The 13,011-nt window shown below is 33.3% G+C and overlaps 3 protein-coding genes across 9 annotated transcripts in view; all 3 read left to right on the top strand.

Moving 5' to 3' along the window:
- Window positions 1–8,057, top strand: part of LOC115243371 — a 142,833-nt gene extending 134,776 nt beyond the window's left edge. For all 7 annotated transcript variants that reach the window (XM_029820305.1, XM_029820304.1, XM_029820303.1 and 4 more), the window contains 4 exons: window positions 3,260–3,470; window positions 5,713–6,020; window positions 6,344–6,680; window positions 6,941–8,057. In XM_029820305.1, the coding sequence (XP_029676165.1) occupies window positions 3,260–3,470; window positions 5,713–6,020; window positions 6,344–6,680; window positions 6,941–7,117 (1,033 nt within the window). In that variant the 3' untranslated portion in view covers window positions 7,118–8,057. The remainder of the gene's footprint in view (window positions 1–3,259; window positions 3,471–5,712; window positions 6,021–6,343; window positions 6,681–6,940) is intronic.
- A 2,813-nt stretch (window positions 8,058–10,870) lies between these two features.
- Window positions 10,871–11,523, top strand: LOC115243623. Its single transcript, XM_029820756.1, has 2 exons — window positions 10,871–11,040; window positions 11,379–11,523. Exons 1-2 carry the CDS (start codon window positions 10,871–10,873, stop codon window positions 11,521–11,523), a joined length of 315 nt encoding a protein of 104 aa, XP_029676616.1.
- Window positions 11,524–12,044: 521 nt separating this feature from the next.
- LOC115243622 overlaps window positions 12,045–13,011 on the top strand; it is a 6,156-nt gene continuing 5,189 nt past the window's right edge. Inside the window, 3 exon segments of the mRNA XM_029820755.1 lie at window positions 12,045–12,116; window positions 12,391–12,638; window positions 12,789–12,971. Of these exon segments, the coding sequence (XP_029676615.1) occupies window positions 12,045–12,116; window positions 12,391–12,638; window positions 12,789–12,971 (503 nt within the window).

Genomic DNA, 13,011 nt, shown 5'->3' with positions numbered 1-13,011 from the left:
AAGAGAGAATTAGAGAAAAAGATTTTTATATGAAAGCTATAATCTTGTAAAAGTTTCTATTTTTAGATTATAGCTTTTATATGGAATTATTAGAGTTATTAATGTTTTTTTCAAAAATTTATAAAATTATTTTACTAATCTGCTTATTATTATATGCATGAATATAATTTTCAATGCAATAAATGTAGAATAAATTCAATAATAATAATAATAATAATAATAATAATAATAATAATAATAATAATAATAAACATATACTTTATATATAATTACAAATAATAATTGATAATTAATCTATGCATTATAATCTATGCATCCGTATACGCGATACGAATTATAGTAAGCAATAATCGATAATTAATTTCTCGTATAAAGCACATTCCGAGTATAATAACTGTAATAATAAACTCAGTCATTTAAACTTATTGTTAATCATCTTTCAAACCATATCGCGCCGCGTTCACACATGTGTTTGCCTTTCGCTATTTTATTATATCAATATTTTTTTTATTCGCGATGTGGAAGCGCATTTATATCGCAGTGGTAGTTTCGCTCTCGAAGTTACCTGTCGGAAATGCGCTCCCTATCGTATGTACCGCGGGGGGTTTTCGATCTTTGGCTTTCATGTGGGGTGCCTCGCGATCGATGCCCCTCACTCCACGAGGGAGGAGGGACGTCAAATTCACCGCCGACGCGGCATGACTCAACCAGACGACTCATACATAATTTATCTAGGCTTAATTAGTCGCAGAGGGAAAGGAGCTTGAAGAGAATACTATAGAAAAATACTTTCCATATATAAATATCTGTCACTGCCGTTAAGTAAACCGCACATAAATTTGTAGATGATTTTAGCCTTTCTCTCTTTCTCTCTCTCTCTATAACTTGTAACGTAGATTACACGCGGGGGCGCGTTAACAGTCCGCCCTCTTCCCCGATTTGTCTCCGCTCGATCGGAATGAATTCGAGACGACGAGAGATGACTTTAACTAGGGAACTCTCACAACTGTCTCTCGAGTTTACTAAGCTTCAAGTGTGTCGTGTAGAGTAGCTCGTAATGAGGGACATGTACTTCCTTGCGTATACTATAATGCAGGCTTAGAGGTTGAAACTAATTTGATATGTATTGTCTCAAATATCATCGAAACTATATAGGTAAATGAGGTAATATTTGAGACACTATTTAATAGAAAAGCATTGTATAACTATGCATTTAGATTTTTTTTTAAGATTTAATTGGAGAAAGAAAGAGAAAAGAAATTTTTTTCAATTTTTCTATATTCACATTCATGTGAAAGAACGAATTATGAAAAACTTTATGAAAATGTGCTTCAATTACTAAAAAGCTTCAACTAAATATTATGAATTACATATGTATGTGTCTTTTGTATCTAATATTATATTTACTAAGAGCGGTTGTAAAAAGTTTTCTTATAAGACCACTTTAAAAGATCATATTCTCAAAAAATATTCGCGATAGAAGAAATTTCCGATACATACATACATACACAGATACAATCGAGAATCACTCTCGGTTATATATTCATTGCAGAACTTTAGTATCGAGTAGCTCTTTCAAAGATGTTCTCGGGTGAGCATGCGGTATAAAAAAAAGTTCGTTTACTATCGATGAGGGAAACAGGTAACTGTCGACATTACGACACGTGTCTCTACCCGAGTTTAAAGCCGAGTAGCTTTTATCCAGCCAGAGGCGGGCTTACGTTTTCAGCGGCGGGTACACAGCCGCGTTCGTGCATTCGACTGATTTTATTCATCCGCGAACCGTAACAGGTATGTATCTACATCCGTTTGATATACGGCGCGATGTAAATTCCTAGATAGAAATCGATATCAAGCTCTCGCCCCGGCTAGTATTACGAGTCCGTTTTTATAGGATTCGCGCGAGAGCCACTTCGCGCTAAACTTCTATCAAAACACGACTTTAAACTTTTAGGAAACTTTTATTTTCGCGTACGTACACCCCGATGTAAAACTTGGCTGGATACTTTTTATTTACGGACGTACAACGGTTCGCTCGACTGATTAGACCGCTGCGATAAATTCGCGCACGTGCATCGTCAGCATCCGCATGAAGGAAAGATAAACTTACATTCACGCAATGATATATGGCGAAGATTATACAGAGCGATTTAAAATTATATAAATACGACGAATTAAAAGTAAAATTTTCAAGTCAGCTAAAAATCCATTCTAAAAAAGAATGCTTTATGCGCGCGCGATATTTTCTTTTACTTCAAGCTATTATTTTTTTATTTATATATTAAATTTTAGAAGAGAAATAAAAGAGATAGAAAAGTATAAGAGATAACAGTTGGCGCACATCTATTTCGTATTAGTTTGATCCTCAAGTTTTATTAAACCGAGTTGCATGGTTCTCATGATCGCTGATTTATTTGACGATCGCGTTTCTCGATATTAGGATCAGTTTACTTTACATGCACGACCATGCATTAGGACTCGTATCGAATTTTATTTCCAGTTGTAGCTGGGTGATTCATTAGTACGTCGATGAAAATGAAGGAGAGCGTGCGCGAGGGGTATCGAAACCTATCTTAGGTCGCGCGGGTTTGTTTTCAAGCACGAACATTATTTCCCGCTGAAGAGAACGAGCTTTGCCATGACGGAATCCCGTTGTACGAGTAATCGACCGGAAAAGATGCATCGAAATTTTCTTACGTTATCGTATCCGCGTTTGAACGTGATTTGCGATTTTCGCTTTGAGACTATTCCTGTTTGAATTAGATTTTGGTTAGAGGAAATCATGTGGAATAATCCCACATGCTTTTAGAATTATGTACAAAGGTAATATCAATACATCCTACATAATAATAAGATTGTTTAATTGTTTCTAAATTTTTAATATTAATAATCTTAAATAAAATGAAAATTTTTATAAAAGAGAAGAAATTTTTTCAATGCACATAGTAAAAACAATAAACGACACAAATAAAAAGTTAATAGATTTAATAATTAAAATAAATCACACATACATATGTATGAATAATAATCTCCCAACATAAATAAATGAGTAGATAAATACAAATAAATAGATTGGAGAGATCTCTGTTTGAATGTCGTGCATAGTTGTAGGATTCTTCTGTCATAACTCATAACTTTGGAAACCGCGACGATCGCTCGAGCGGTAATTTGCTCGAAAGCGTTTCGACATATTTGCTATCGAAAGTTTAGCGGATGTAGAACGATGGATAATTCATCGCGCTACTTTCTGTGTTCGCAGCTTCGACGAGACGTCGATGGACAGCTGCATATTGGCTACCGTCGACGAGGGCCGCCGAATCAGTGACTTGTCAGGCGAGTCTGCGAAGGACGGTAACGAGGTGGAAGTGACGTCATTGGAGGAAGCCAAGTCGGTCATAGCGGCACTCAGGGCGAGGCAACGGGCGCAGGCCCACCAGATGCTCGCCTGGCGGAGGACCCTTAAGTTGCAGGCAAGTTTCAATTACGAAGTATTTTTCAACATGCGAAGGCAATCCCATTCCGCTTCGTCTTGGATGAAGAAACCGGCCGAGAGGGGGAAAGGGGGGGGGGCGCGAAACGATCGATCAAAGCTATTACTTCTGAAAACCATAAAACACGCTCGGCCCGAACCGATGTTACGGACAGTGAAATATTAGATATACAGTGATCCATTTAAATGCGAGCGGCTATGTAGCTTCGCCGCAGTTCGAAGCAGACGAGAAAATGTTCTAAATAAACGTTGTTCGCTTTTATACTGTTAGTAAACTTGTAATTGAGATATCTATTAAAGTCGAAAACATCAACGCGCAATTTCACCGAGCATCGATCACTCCCGAAGCTCAATTCGCTGGAAATGTTTTATCTTTCGTATATAAAAATATATCCGTAAATTAAAAGTCTTTCTGAAGTATTTCGTTAAAAAAAGGGACTAATCCCTGAATTTTGTGGGATAGTTCATCGTGTTAAAATACTCGTCGATTTTGAACATTCTGTATGCATAATTCGTTTTTATGATGCCGATGGAAAAAGACTTTCGGCGGATGAGCAAAACGGCACTGCTGCCACGAGTCATTGCCATAAAAGATTTCCCGTGCACCTTCGAGACAAGCCACTCGAAGCATCTCGTGACATCCTACGATTTCGCGTCTGACTTTGCGTGACTACAGACGATTCCCGGTTTGCGAGGTAGCTCCGTGCAAAAAAAAAAAAGGATTCCCCCACTAAATTCGTCGGAGATCCGCGGGGGGAATAATTGCTACGAAATGATCCTCTTTCTCAGACTATCCGGTATTAGTCGCGCGGGGTAGTACTGGCTGGAATGGCCGATGCAGATTATGGATAACGACTTTCCGTGTACTTTTGTCGAATCTAAACGAGGAACTATTAATACGTTGTGATGTATTCATTTCGGGGCGACTTTTTAATGTGTCTACGCACGAACAAAACGCCCGCGCGTAAAAGGATACGATTTTGGAGAACAAATTTCTTTTTTTATATCTATCCTTTCTATTTATTTTTACCAAAAATATTATTTTTCTTTGATAATGTATAACAGTCTGTTATTATAAATGAGATAATTCTCTCGGCATTATTGAATAAATTATTTATACACACTTATGTGTGTAACTATACAAATATTATTTCTTTTTAATGCAAACAGTATTACTAATTTTAATTTTTAATTTTAGTTTTTTGTTGCCTTATAAATTAAAGTGATATCTTGAAATTTATTTTTCATTTTTATCAATTGGTGTATTTTTTTACATAACAGCTATCTTATTGAAAAACATATGCGTTCTGATAAATATTAGTCGATTAAGTTCCTAATTAAATAATAATGGGATAATTTCATATCACTTATTAAATAAAAAAATATATATCAAAGCTTCTTTTCGTATTCTTTTACAATTTACGTCAAAAATACTCTTTGTGTAGTATTAGCTCTCTTTATTTTTTTTTTTTTAAATGCAGAATCTCCTCTCTAGAACATTACCCGGTCATTCACATTGTACGATTTATCGGCAAAACATCTCAATTATTTTCATTCTGTGCTCGAGATGCGTTACAGCAATATCATCTGGTCGCCTTACGATGCCATTTAGCACAATAGCGAGAATAATGGATTCGCGCCCCCATCCCTCCCCTCCTCGCCGAGGAAAGGACGGAAGGAAGAGACGCGATGCGCGATGTTCATGCAAAGTGATGGCCGGATACATACCCGTACCCGTATACCGTTGTGCAAACACGCAGTTTCACGACGTGTGCAGACGGGGAACGCACTACTTGCGTACTGCCAGTATAGCGCATTCCCCGTAAAGTAAACAGAGACTCGAGACACGCAGATGCGAACGGGTGTTCGGTAAAAATGCGATCTCTGAAATACCGTACACACTCCGGTTCCGGTGAGCGATATCGCTCAAACGGTATCTCGATCGGGACGATATTACGTGAGACGAACTGTATACGAAGAAATTAATTAACGGCGTTAAGTAAATACTAATAACAGCCGCGATCGCGCTCGCTAATTAATTACTTGTTTCATATCCGATGGGGTAAAAGACCGATTGCTGCGAATCGCTTCGTTATTAATTATCCTTATTAATTATCGATACGAATATAGCCTATATGGTAAAAAGCTATTTATTCGCGCGATTAATATGGGAAATGATCACACGACCGACGTCGTTCACGTTATTGTAATCGGTTTCGCAGGAGGATCTGGTAGCCCGACTGACGCGAGAGAAGGCCGAACAACTGCGAACGTTGTCATCACAGCTTTTGCTATTCGAGTCTAGACTCTGCAGGAAGCAGAAGGAGATTGAAGCCAGTCTAAGTCAGCGAGAATCCATTATTCTACGACAACAAAGGGTGATTCGACAATTACAGAGCAGATTGGCGGAAAGGAGCACAGGTACCAGAGATTCGCCACCCTGCGACGCCTTGGACAGATTGGATAGTCTGGGTGATAGCGACAGTGCCGTGGTGCTCGAGGAGACCGCCGACGATCCTGCTCCGCCAAGGTATGCTTTTTTATATAAATTCCTATGAAATATATGATCATACTTGTTTTTCGTTCATACAAAGTGGACTCGACAAGAGCTTACATAAAGAATGATTAAAAAGATAGAAAAATGTAAAAATTAAGAATAAATCATAAGATGAAATTGTGAATGTGAGCGCACGAAAATATCAGACATTAAAAGATACAATTTCTATTCATATTATAGAAATTTATATAATATTGAAAATAATACGTAAATTTTTATAATATGAATATATATATGCATTCGATAAATTGTTTAAAGCGAGCTTTATATTGTAGTTCTGATTTTGTGTTCTACAGATTTCGTTCTAATATCACTGATGTGACTGTGATCCGCTCCGTATCTGATGCGGTGGAGCCGTCAAACAAATATTCGTCGATGCGACGATGCAACGGTTTTCTCAGAAGACCGGAGATCCTGGAAACTGTATATTCCGTGGAGGAGGATGGCGACAGCGAGAATAATCAGGATCCGTCCGAGTCGACAGAAAACTCAGAATGCGAAGATAGGAGAGCGAAAAACTTGGGCAACGGAAAAGGCAGACTTCAGGATCTTTATGGCAGTTTCGAGAGGCTGGCACAAGAAGCAGATTCTCCGCCTAGCGAAAGACCTAGAGACGAAAGTCAGCAGGCTCAGGTAAAAGCGAACGACTCGAAATCTTATCGGCGAATAAGAGAGATTTTTCAAGAAATAGTTGTGACGTATTTAAATTGATATTATAATCTTTGAAATGCAACACGAACTCTTTAATCTAAAATTTAACACAAATTTATATCTTGATTTAAGAGATACTTTACATACCTGTAATAATTTTTATGGTGCTTAGTGAAAATCATGCTACTGCCATGCACATATAAAATTGATTTTCTCGAAAAACAATCTATTTATGCTTTCAGGTAACGTACAATAGGGTAATGAGCAACCACAGATCCGTGACAAAGCCAAAAGATGTGAAATACAAGAGGATAAACAAGGCAAAATCGAAAAGTCTTGAAGAACTCAGAGGACGTCTTAGAAATTGGGTCGAGAAAGGGAATAAAATAGCTATATCGCTGGATCAGTCATATGCTTGAGCTTATTCTACTCCATATATGAAAGTATATAAATTATTATTTTACGAACGAGCATAATGTGACTGCTGTCAAATATGTAATGCCTAAAAGTTTAATTTAATCCGTCAGATACGCGATTATTAAGGAATGGACTTCGTAAAGTCGCTACGGTGTATTTAATTGATGAAATATCATTGTGCTCCATGTGATATTTACTGTAGTATCTCTTCACATTAATTATGCACCTAGGTCAGAGATGAACGATTCGGCGAGACTTGTGATATGATTTTATTGTATACAAAGGCGTAGTTAGGAAGAATTTATTATCTTGCAAAAAAGTAATTAGCACTTAAGTGCCATGGTGAAAAATTATAGTACTATGATATCGTGTAAATATTTGTGTGAATATTATTTAAGAACTTACATACATACAGAATTTCTCATACATAAAACATTTCTCAGAATATTTAATGTATATATATATACACACAGCAAGTTTTTTTATGATCGAGCATTTACCAATAAAATTTTTACATTATTTTTTAATTGAAAAGTGAACAAATAAAATGAAGATAATACCAGATGCATTGACATAGCACAATGTAAAAAGCAAGTAATCTTGTAACATTAAGAAATTTAGGATTGCGTACGATTCCACCATGGTACTTATGAGTTAACATAACTTAAAACGTGACATTTATCTGTGAATGAATTTTCAAGAAAACATTTTCAATTATTTTGTTTATAGACAATGTAAAACTTGTGTTTGTTTCCTCGTTCTAAAGTCAAACAAGAAATATTTTATGCGGCCTAAATTTTAAGAGAAGGATTTGAATTACAAATCTACATATAATTAAATGTATATCTTTGTACAATGGGAAAGTTCATTATTAATATGGAAACGCGTAACATACGTTTCTTTGAAAATGCCTGATGATATCAAAATAAGATACAATTTTTACCATTTAATGGTACTTGTTAATTATTACATCCTTGATCAACAGATCTATTACGTCACGTTTTGCTATCGAAAATTTAAAACTATAAACTTTTTTCCTTTTTTTAAAAAAAATTTATTCAGAAATATTATAACCCGATTTTTCTATCAGATAGGGCCAACGCGCAAACAATCAAATTAATCAACACTTTTGATTTAACAAAAGATCTTGGACGAATTTGCCCCGTTTAACGATAAATATTAAGCAAAAGGCATATATTAAATGAATTAGACTTATTTTTTAAAATGTTATATAAAATATATACAACTAGAAATACATGTATACAACCTATACAAACTTAATGTTCTTGTTAATCTATTTAAACAGATGTTATTTTCTGTGCCTATATTTCTACAAACAAAAAATATATGTATATGTGAGGACATATATTAACTTCTATCTTGATATTCATTCAACATCGTAAGTAAACATGATAATCAGATTGTGTGAAGCAAACTACTCGATATTTTTAGTAAAACTTCTGCATACAAAATATAAAAGTTTCTAATGTGCTTTGCATTGATCCAAAAAGCTTATATCTGCAATTAAAATATAATTGTTCGATTATTAAAAATTTACACATAATTTTTATTTCAAAAAACCTTGATAAAGGAAAAAAAATATTAAAAAATATATACATAAGAGATATAACATACATATGACATAAGATTTCAATAAATATATATATATTCTATTGTATAAAATTCATAAAAACTACATGTAATTTTATATTAAATATAAATTCTGATGTATGTGTGCATGTGTGTGTGTATGCCTCACATGTGAGTATACTGATCGAGTGGCTACAATTTATAAAAAATATATCTTTGTAATCGCACTGTTTATAATATTGTTACACGCACGTGCATTTTATCATTCTTTTCATAAAATAAGGAAGTATGCACTCGAAAATATTAACTCTATGCAAATCGCTTGTGATACTAATGAATTCTCCACTTTGGATGCATCTATTTGGCTATTTTATTATTATTGTATTATACTTTCGAGCAGACAGGTATAAGAGCTATCGACAATCCATATTTTTGCAAAATAAAAGAAAAGGAGAAAGAGAATGAATCCTCTATAGCAGTACCTTTGTAAATAATTGGAAATGTGAATATAACGTGTGGGTATGTATGTGTGTATTGTGTATGTGTTTGTCTAAAGATATAGATTCTACAATATAATTATATAAATAGACCTATATTATTGAAATAATAAATTGTAATAATAATATTATATTGAGTTTTATGTTCCTATGTTAGACTGATTAACAGTCATTGAGAGATCTCGTGCATAATATAGTTGCACGCGTATTATAGATACATATGACAGAAAGAATATGAAAATATATATAAATATATATGTATAAATATATGAAATATATAAAATATATGTCAAAGTGTGTAATGTAATATCGCATCTGTTTACTGATGCAAAAGAAATAAAATCTTTGAGGTGCGCAGACAAATGATGTGAAACTAAAGGTCACATCGGCTTATATCACCATGTGAGTATACACGTGCAATGGTGCCCAAGTATAGGAAAAAAAAGAAATCGACAATTATTTTAATTTATAGAAAATAATGTGACGTGTATACTGTCGCTTTACTAGAAAATGAGTAGACCGCTATTAATATTTCTGTCACGCAATTATTTTAATTATTATTAAATCCCCCAAATATAAATTATGTCGATGGAATATACTGAGCGAGATATATAATTTATTGTTAATCCTATCTTTCCAATCGTTTCCTGTGGAATATTATAGATAACAAAATAAATTTTAGAAAAATCAAACCCGAAGACAAGATATTATTAAAAATCTGCAGTAGATGTTTTAGTAACTATTGCATTGGCTTAATACCAAGGATAATTAGGAAACTCTGAAATGATTAATTGCAATAATAAGAATTTGTCACAGTTCAGATTTAACTATATAAAATACAAAAATTCAATATATTATTCTATAATAGAATGATTTATATATAATTTTTAATATAAAAATGAGATCACCATTAAAATGATTCAAAAATATTCTAATGAAATTGCAGGAAATATACTATCAATGCAGAGCTAAATTAACAAAGTGTGTGTACATACCTGATGATAATCGCGCGATAATCGCACTGTCTTTGGAAAATAATGGTGTGAAATATGCGAAGAGAATTTCAATCGATTCACATTACATAACACAGAAACAGATCCGGGATACCGACATCGCGATATTGGCTTTTGTATACACATACACAATATATACGTTACGACGACTATTTAAATACTTTACGTGAAATACACTGGCGATAATTCCTCGCGAGATTAACTCTAATTGATGGTAACAGAGTCGCGAAAGATACGAAACGTAATTCGAATACGAGAGTCTAGCGGCTCCTCACGAGACACTACCGTGTCTCTTGATTATTTATTCCTTAATAAATTTATTTGCTCTCTAGACACTGCACTGCATGGCTTCAATTGCCTATTTTATTGTTTTTAATTATTAATATCTCACAGTTTTTTGTTAATTTTTAATTATTATATATATATATATATATATATATGTATATTCAATATAGAAATTAATTCCCGTTGAAAAAATTGTAAGCTTCAAATATAAGCTATCTTGCTTCTTTTAATCTATTAACCGCACACACAATGCTTTTAATAATCATAATAAAGATTTTTAGAAACATTCATTTTATTAGAAAATTAAAGTTGAAAATTTTATTTATTATGGTTTTAGGAATAGATTTTTATTTGCATCATATTTTCAGCAATGAATCCAATACAATCAATCAATGTTGAAGAAGAAAAGCAAAGACGTAGACTTAAATGGCAGTGGGAGCAGAAACGAGATAAGGAGCACGAAAAATTAAAACGACAGAGAATCTCAGAATATGAAAGAAAACGAGAGGGAGATCTAAAAGCTGGTATGCTGTTTAAAAAGTAAGTTTTATATGTACTGGCTGTATATGCATATACATTTTTCTAATTCAAGCATTTACTGATACTTTATAAAATAAAGTGATTATAGAGAAAATTTGTAAATGTCTGGTTACATTTAAATTAAGAAATAAAAAAAAATTTATAAAAATAGTAGAGATAATACGAAACAATTTATAAAAAAAATTATAATACAATATAAATTTTTAATGTTTATTATCATTCATTTGAAAATAAAATTGTCTTCCTGGAGATCTTTTTCTGAGGAAGTTTGATTATTTTAATACAAAATATTTGATAGTTATAATTAATTTAATACATTTTGATTGAATTTTTTTCAGATCAGATGAGTCTACAAGTGGGTCAGTACCTTTATTCAGAGATCCTGAGGGCATACAAATTAGCACTACTGAACTACGTCGAATTAAAGTTAATATTCGCAGAAATATTCCTACAAAAGGAGCTAACACTTTTAAAAATATTTAACACTGAATATAATATAAGACTAATTGAACTAATTGATTTATATTTGCAAGAAGCGAGCAAAAAAGATACTACTCTTTTATTAAAAATGAATGTTTATTATTTTTTTATTGTGATTGTTATATTATTTTTATTGCTATTGTTACAGAGCACTCATGGAAAAAAGATCTTATCGCGACAGATATCTTGACAAATCGAATGAAGGTTCTCGCGAAAAAAGAAATAGAGATAGAGGTAGAGATAGAGATAAAGATAGAGATAGAGATAGAGAACCAATGGATGTAGCATCGCATTATATCGAACCATCAGCGAGGTGAAGCGAGGGGGGGATTTAAGGCGGGAGGAGGCACGAACCAAGCATCCATCTCTTCCGTGGCAGCGGCACTGTCGTGTCTGTGTAGGGCGTTTACACACTTCCTCAGCCCGACAAATAATTGTTAGAAAACAACATTTGCGGGTCTGAAAAAATATGCGAGGTACAAGTGGCTGAATCGGGAATCGAACCCGAGTCTTTCTATGTCTAGATGTACTATGTCTATGGAACGTGCATTCAACTGAGTTATGATGTCACAAATGAGAATTATCTGAGTTTTGATGTAAATGGAAAGCAACTATTATTGTTGTTATAGTATGATTGCACAAATTTTTTAGCTACTTTTGAATTATTTAATCTATTACAAATAAAATTCGCAATAATGGATCAGACCAACATCCCTCTAAATATTTTACTTTATCGCTAAATAATTTAATCTTATTCGAAGATATTATTTGATAAACAATCAAATATGAAAAATTGTTACTTTTAGTATATTAATTTCACCATCATCTTTTCTTTAGATAGTAACTGTATTTTTTAATATTTGTCGATAGGTTGTCGATTTTGGATGTTCAGAATTGGGTTTTGTACGTTATTTGAAAAATACACCGGGAGTGGAAGAAATACTTTGTGTTGACATTGATAGGCAAGTTTTAGAATATAACAAAGTAAAAGCGGAGCCATACCTTATGGAATATGTGTGTTGTCGAAAAACACCACTTGTAATTGAATTATGTGAAGGAAGTGTAACACATAATGACCGAAAGTTGGAGCAAACGGATGCTGTAATTTGCATTGAATTGTATGTTATGTTGTATGAACATTAACATAGAGATTATAGTCTATTTTATTTTCATTGTTCTTTTATATGATAAGATATTAAAATATTTTTTTATCTATCAATCACAAATATATATCTTTTATTTTATATAAAAATATTTCTTAATTTTAGAATTGAGCATTTGTATCCAGACACATTAATGGATCTGCCCTTTAATATTTTTGAATACATCATGCCAAAAGTAGTAATAGTAACTACTCCAAATGCAGATTTCAATGTATTATTTCCAAATTTCTCAGGCTATAGACATCCAGATCATAAATTTGAATGGACAAGAGAACAATTTCAAGACTGGTAAGTAAAGCTTTTTCTCTCTCTCTCTCTCTCTGGTGTT

The sequence above is a fragment of the Formica exsecta genome, unplaced genomic scaffold (genome assembly GCF_003651465.1).
Source record: "Formica exsecta isolate Colony F162 unplaced genomic scaffold, ASM365146v1 scaffold72, whole genome shotgun sequence".
In the NCBI taxonomy this organism is placed as follows: domain Eukaryota; kingdom Metazoa; phylum Arthropoda; class Insecta; order Hymenoptera; family Formicidae; genus Formica; species Formica exsecta.
Note: the sequence above shows the minus strand (reverse complement) of the source record. Positions and strands in the feature narration are given on the sequence as shown.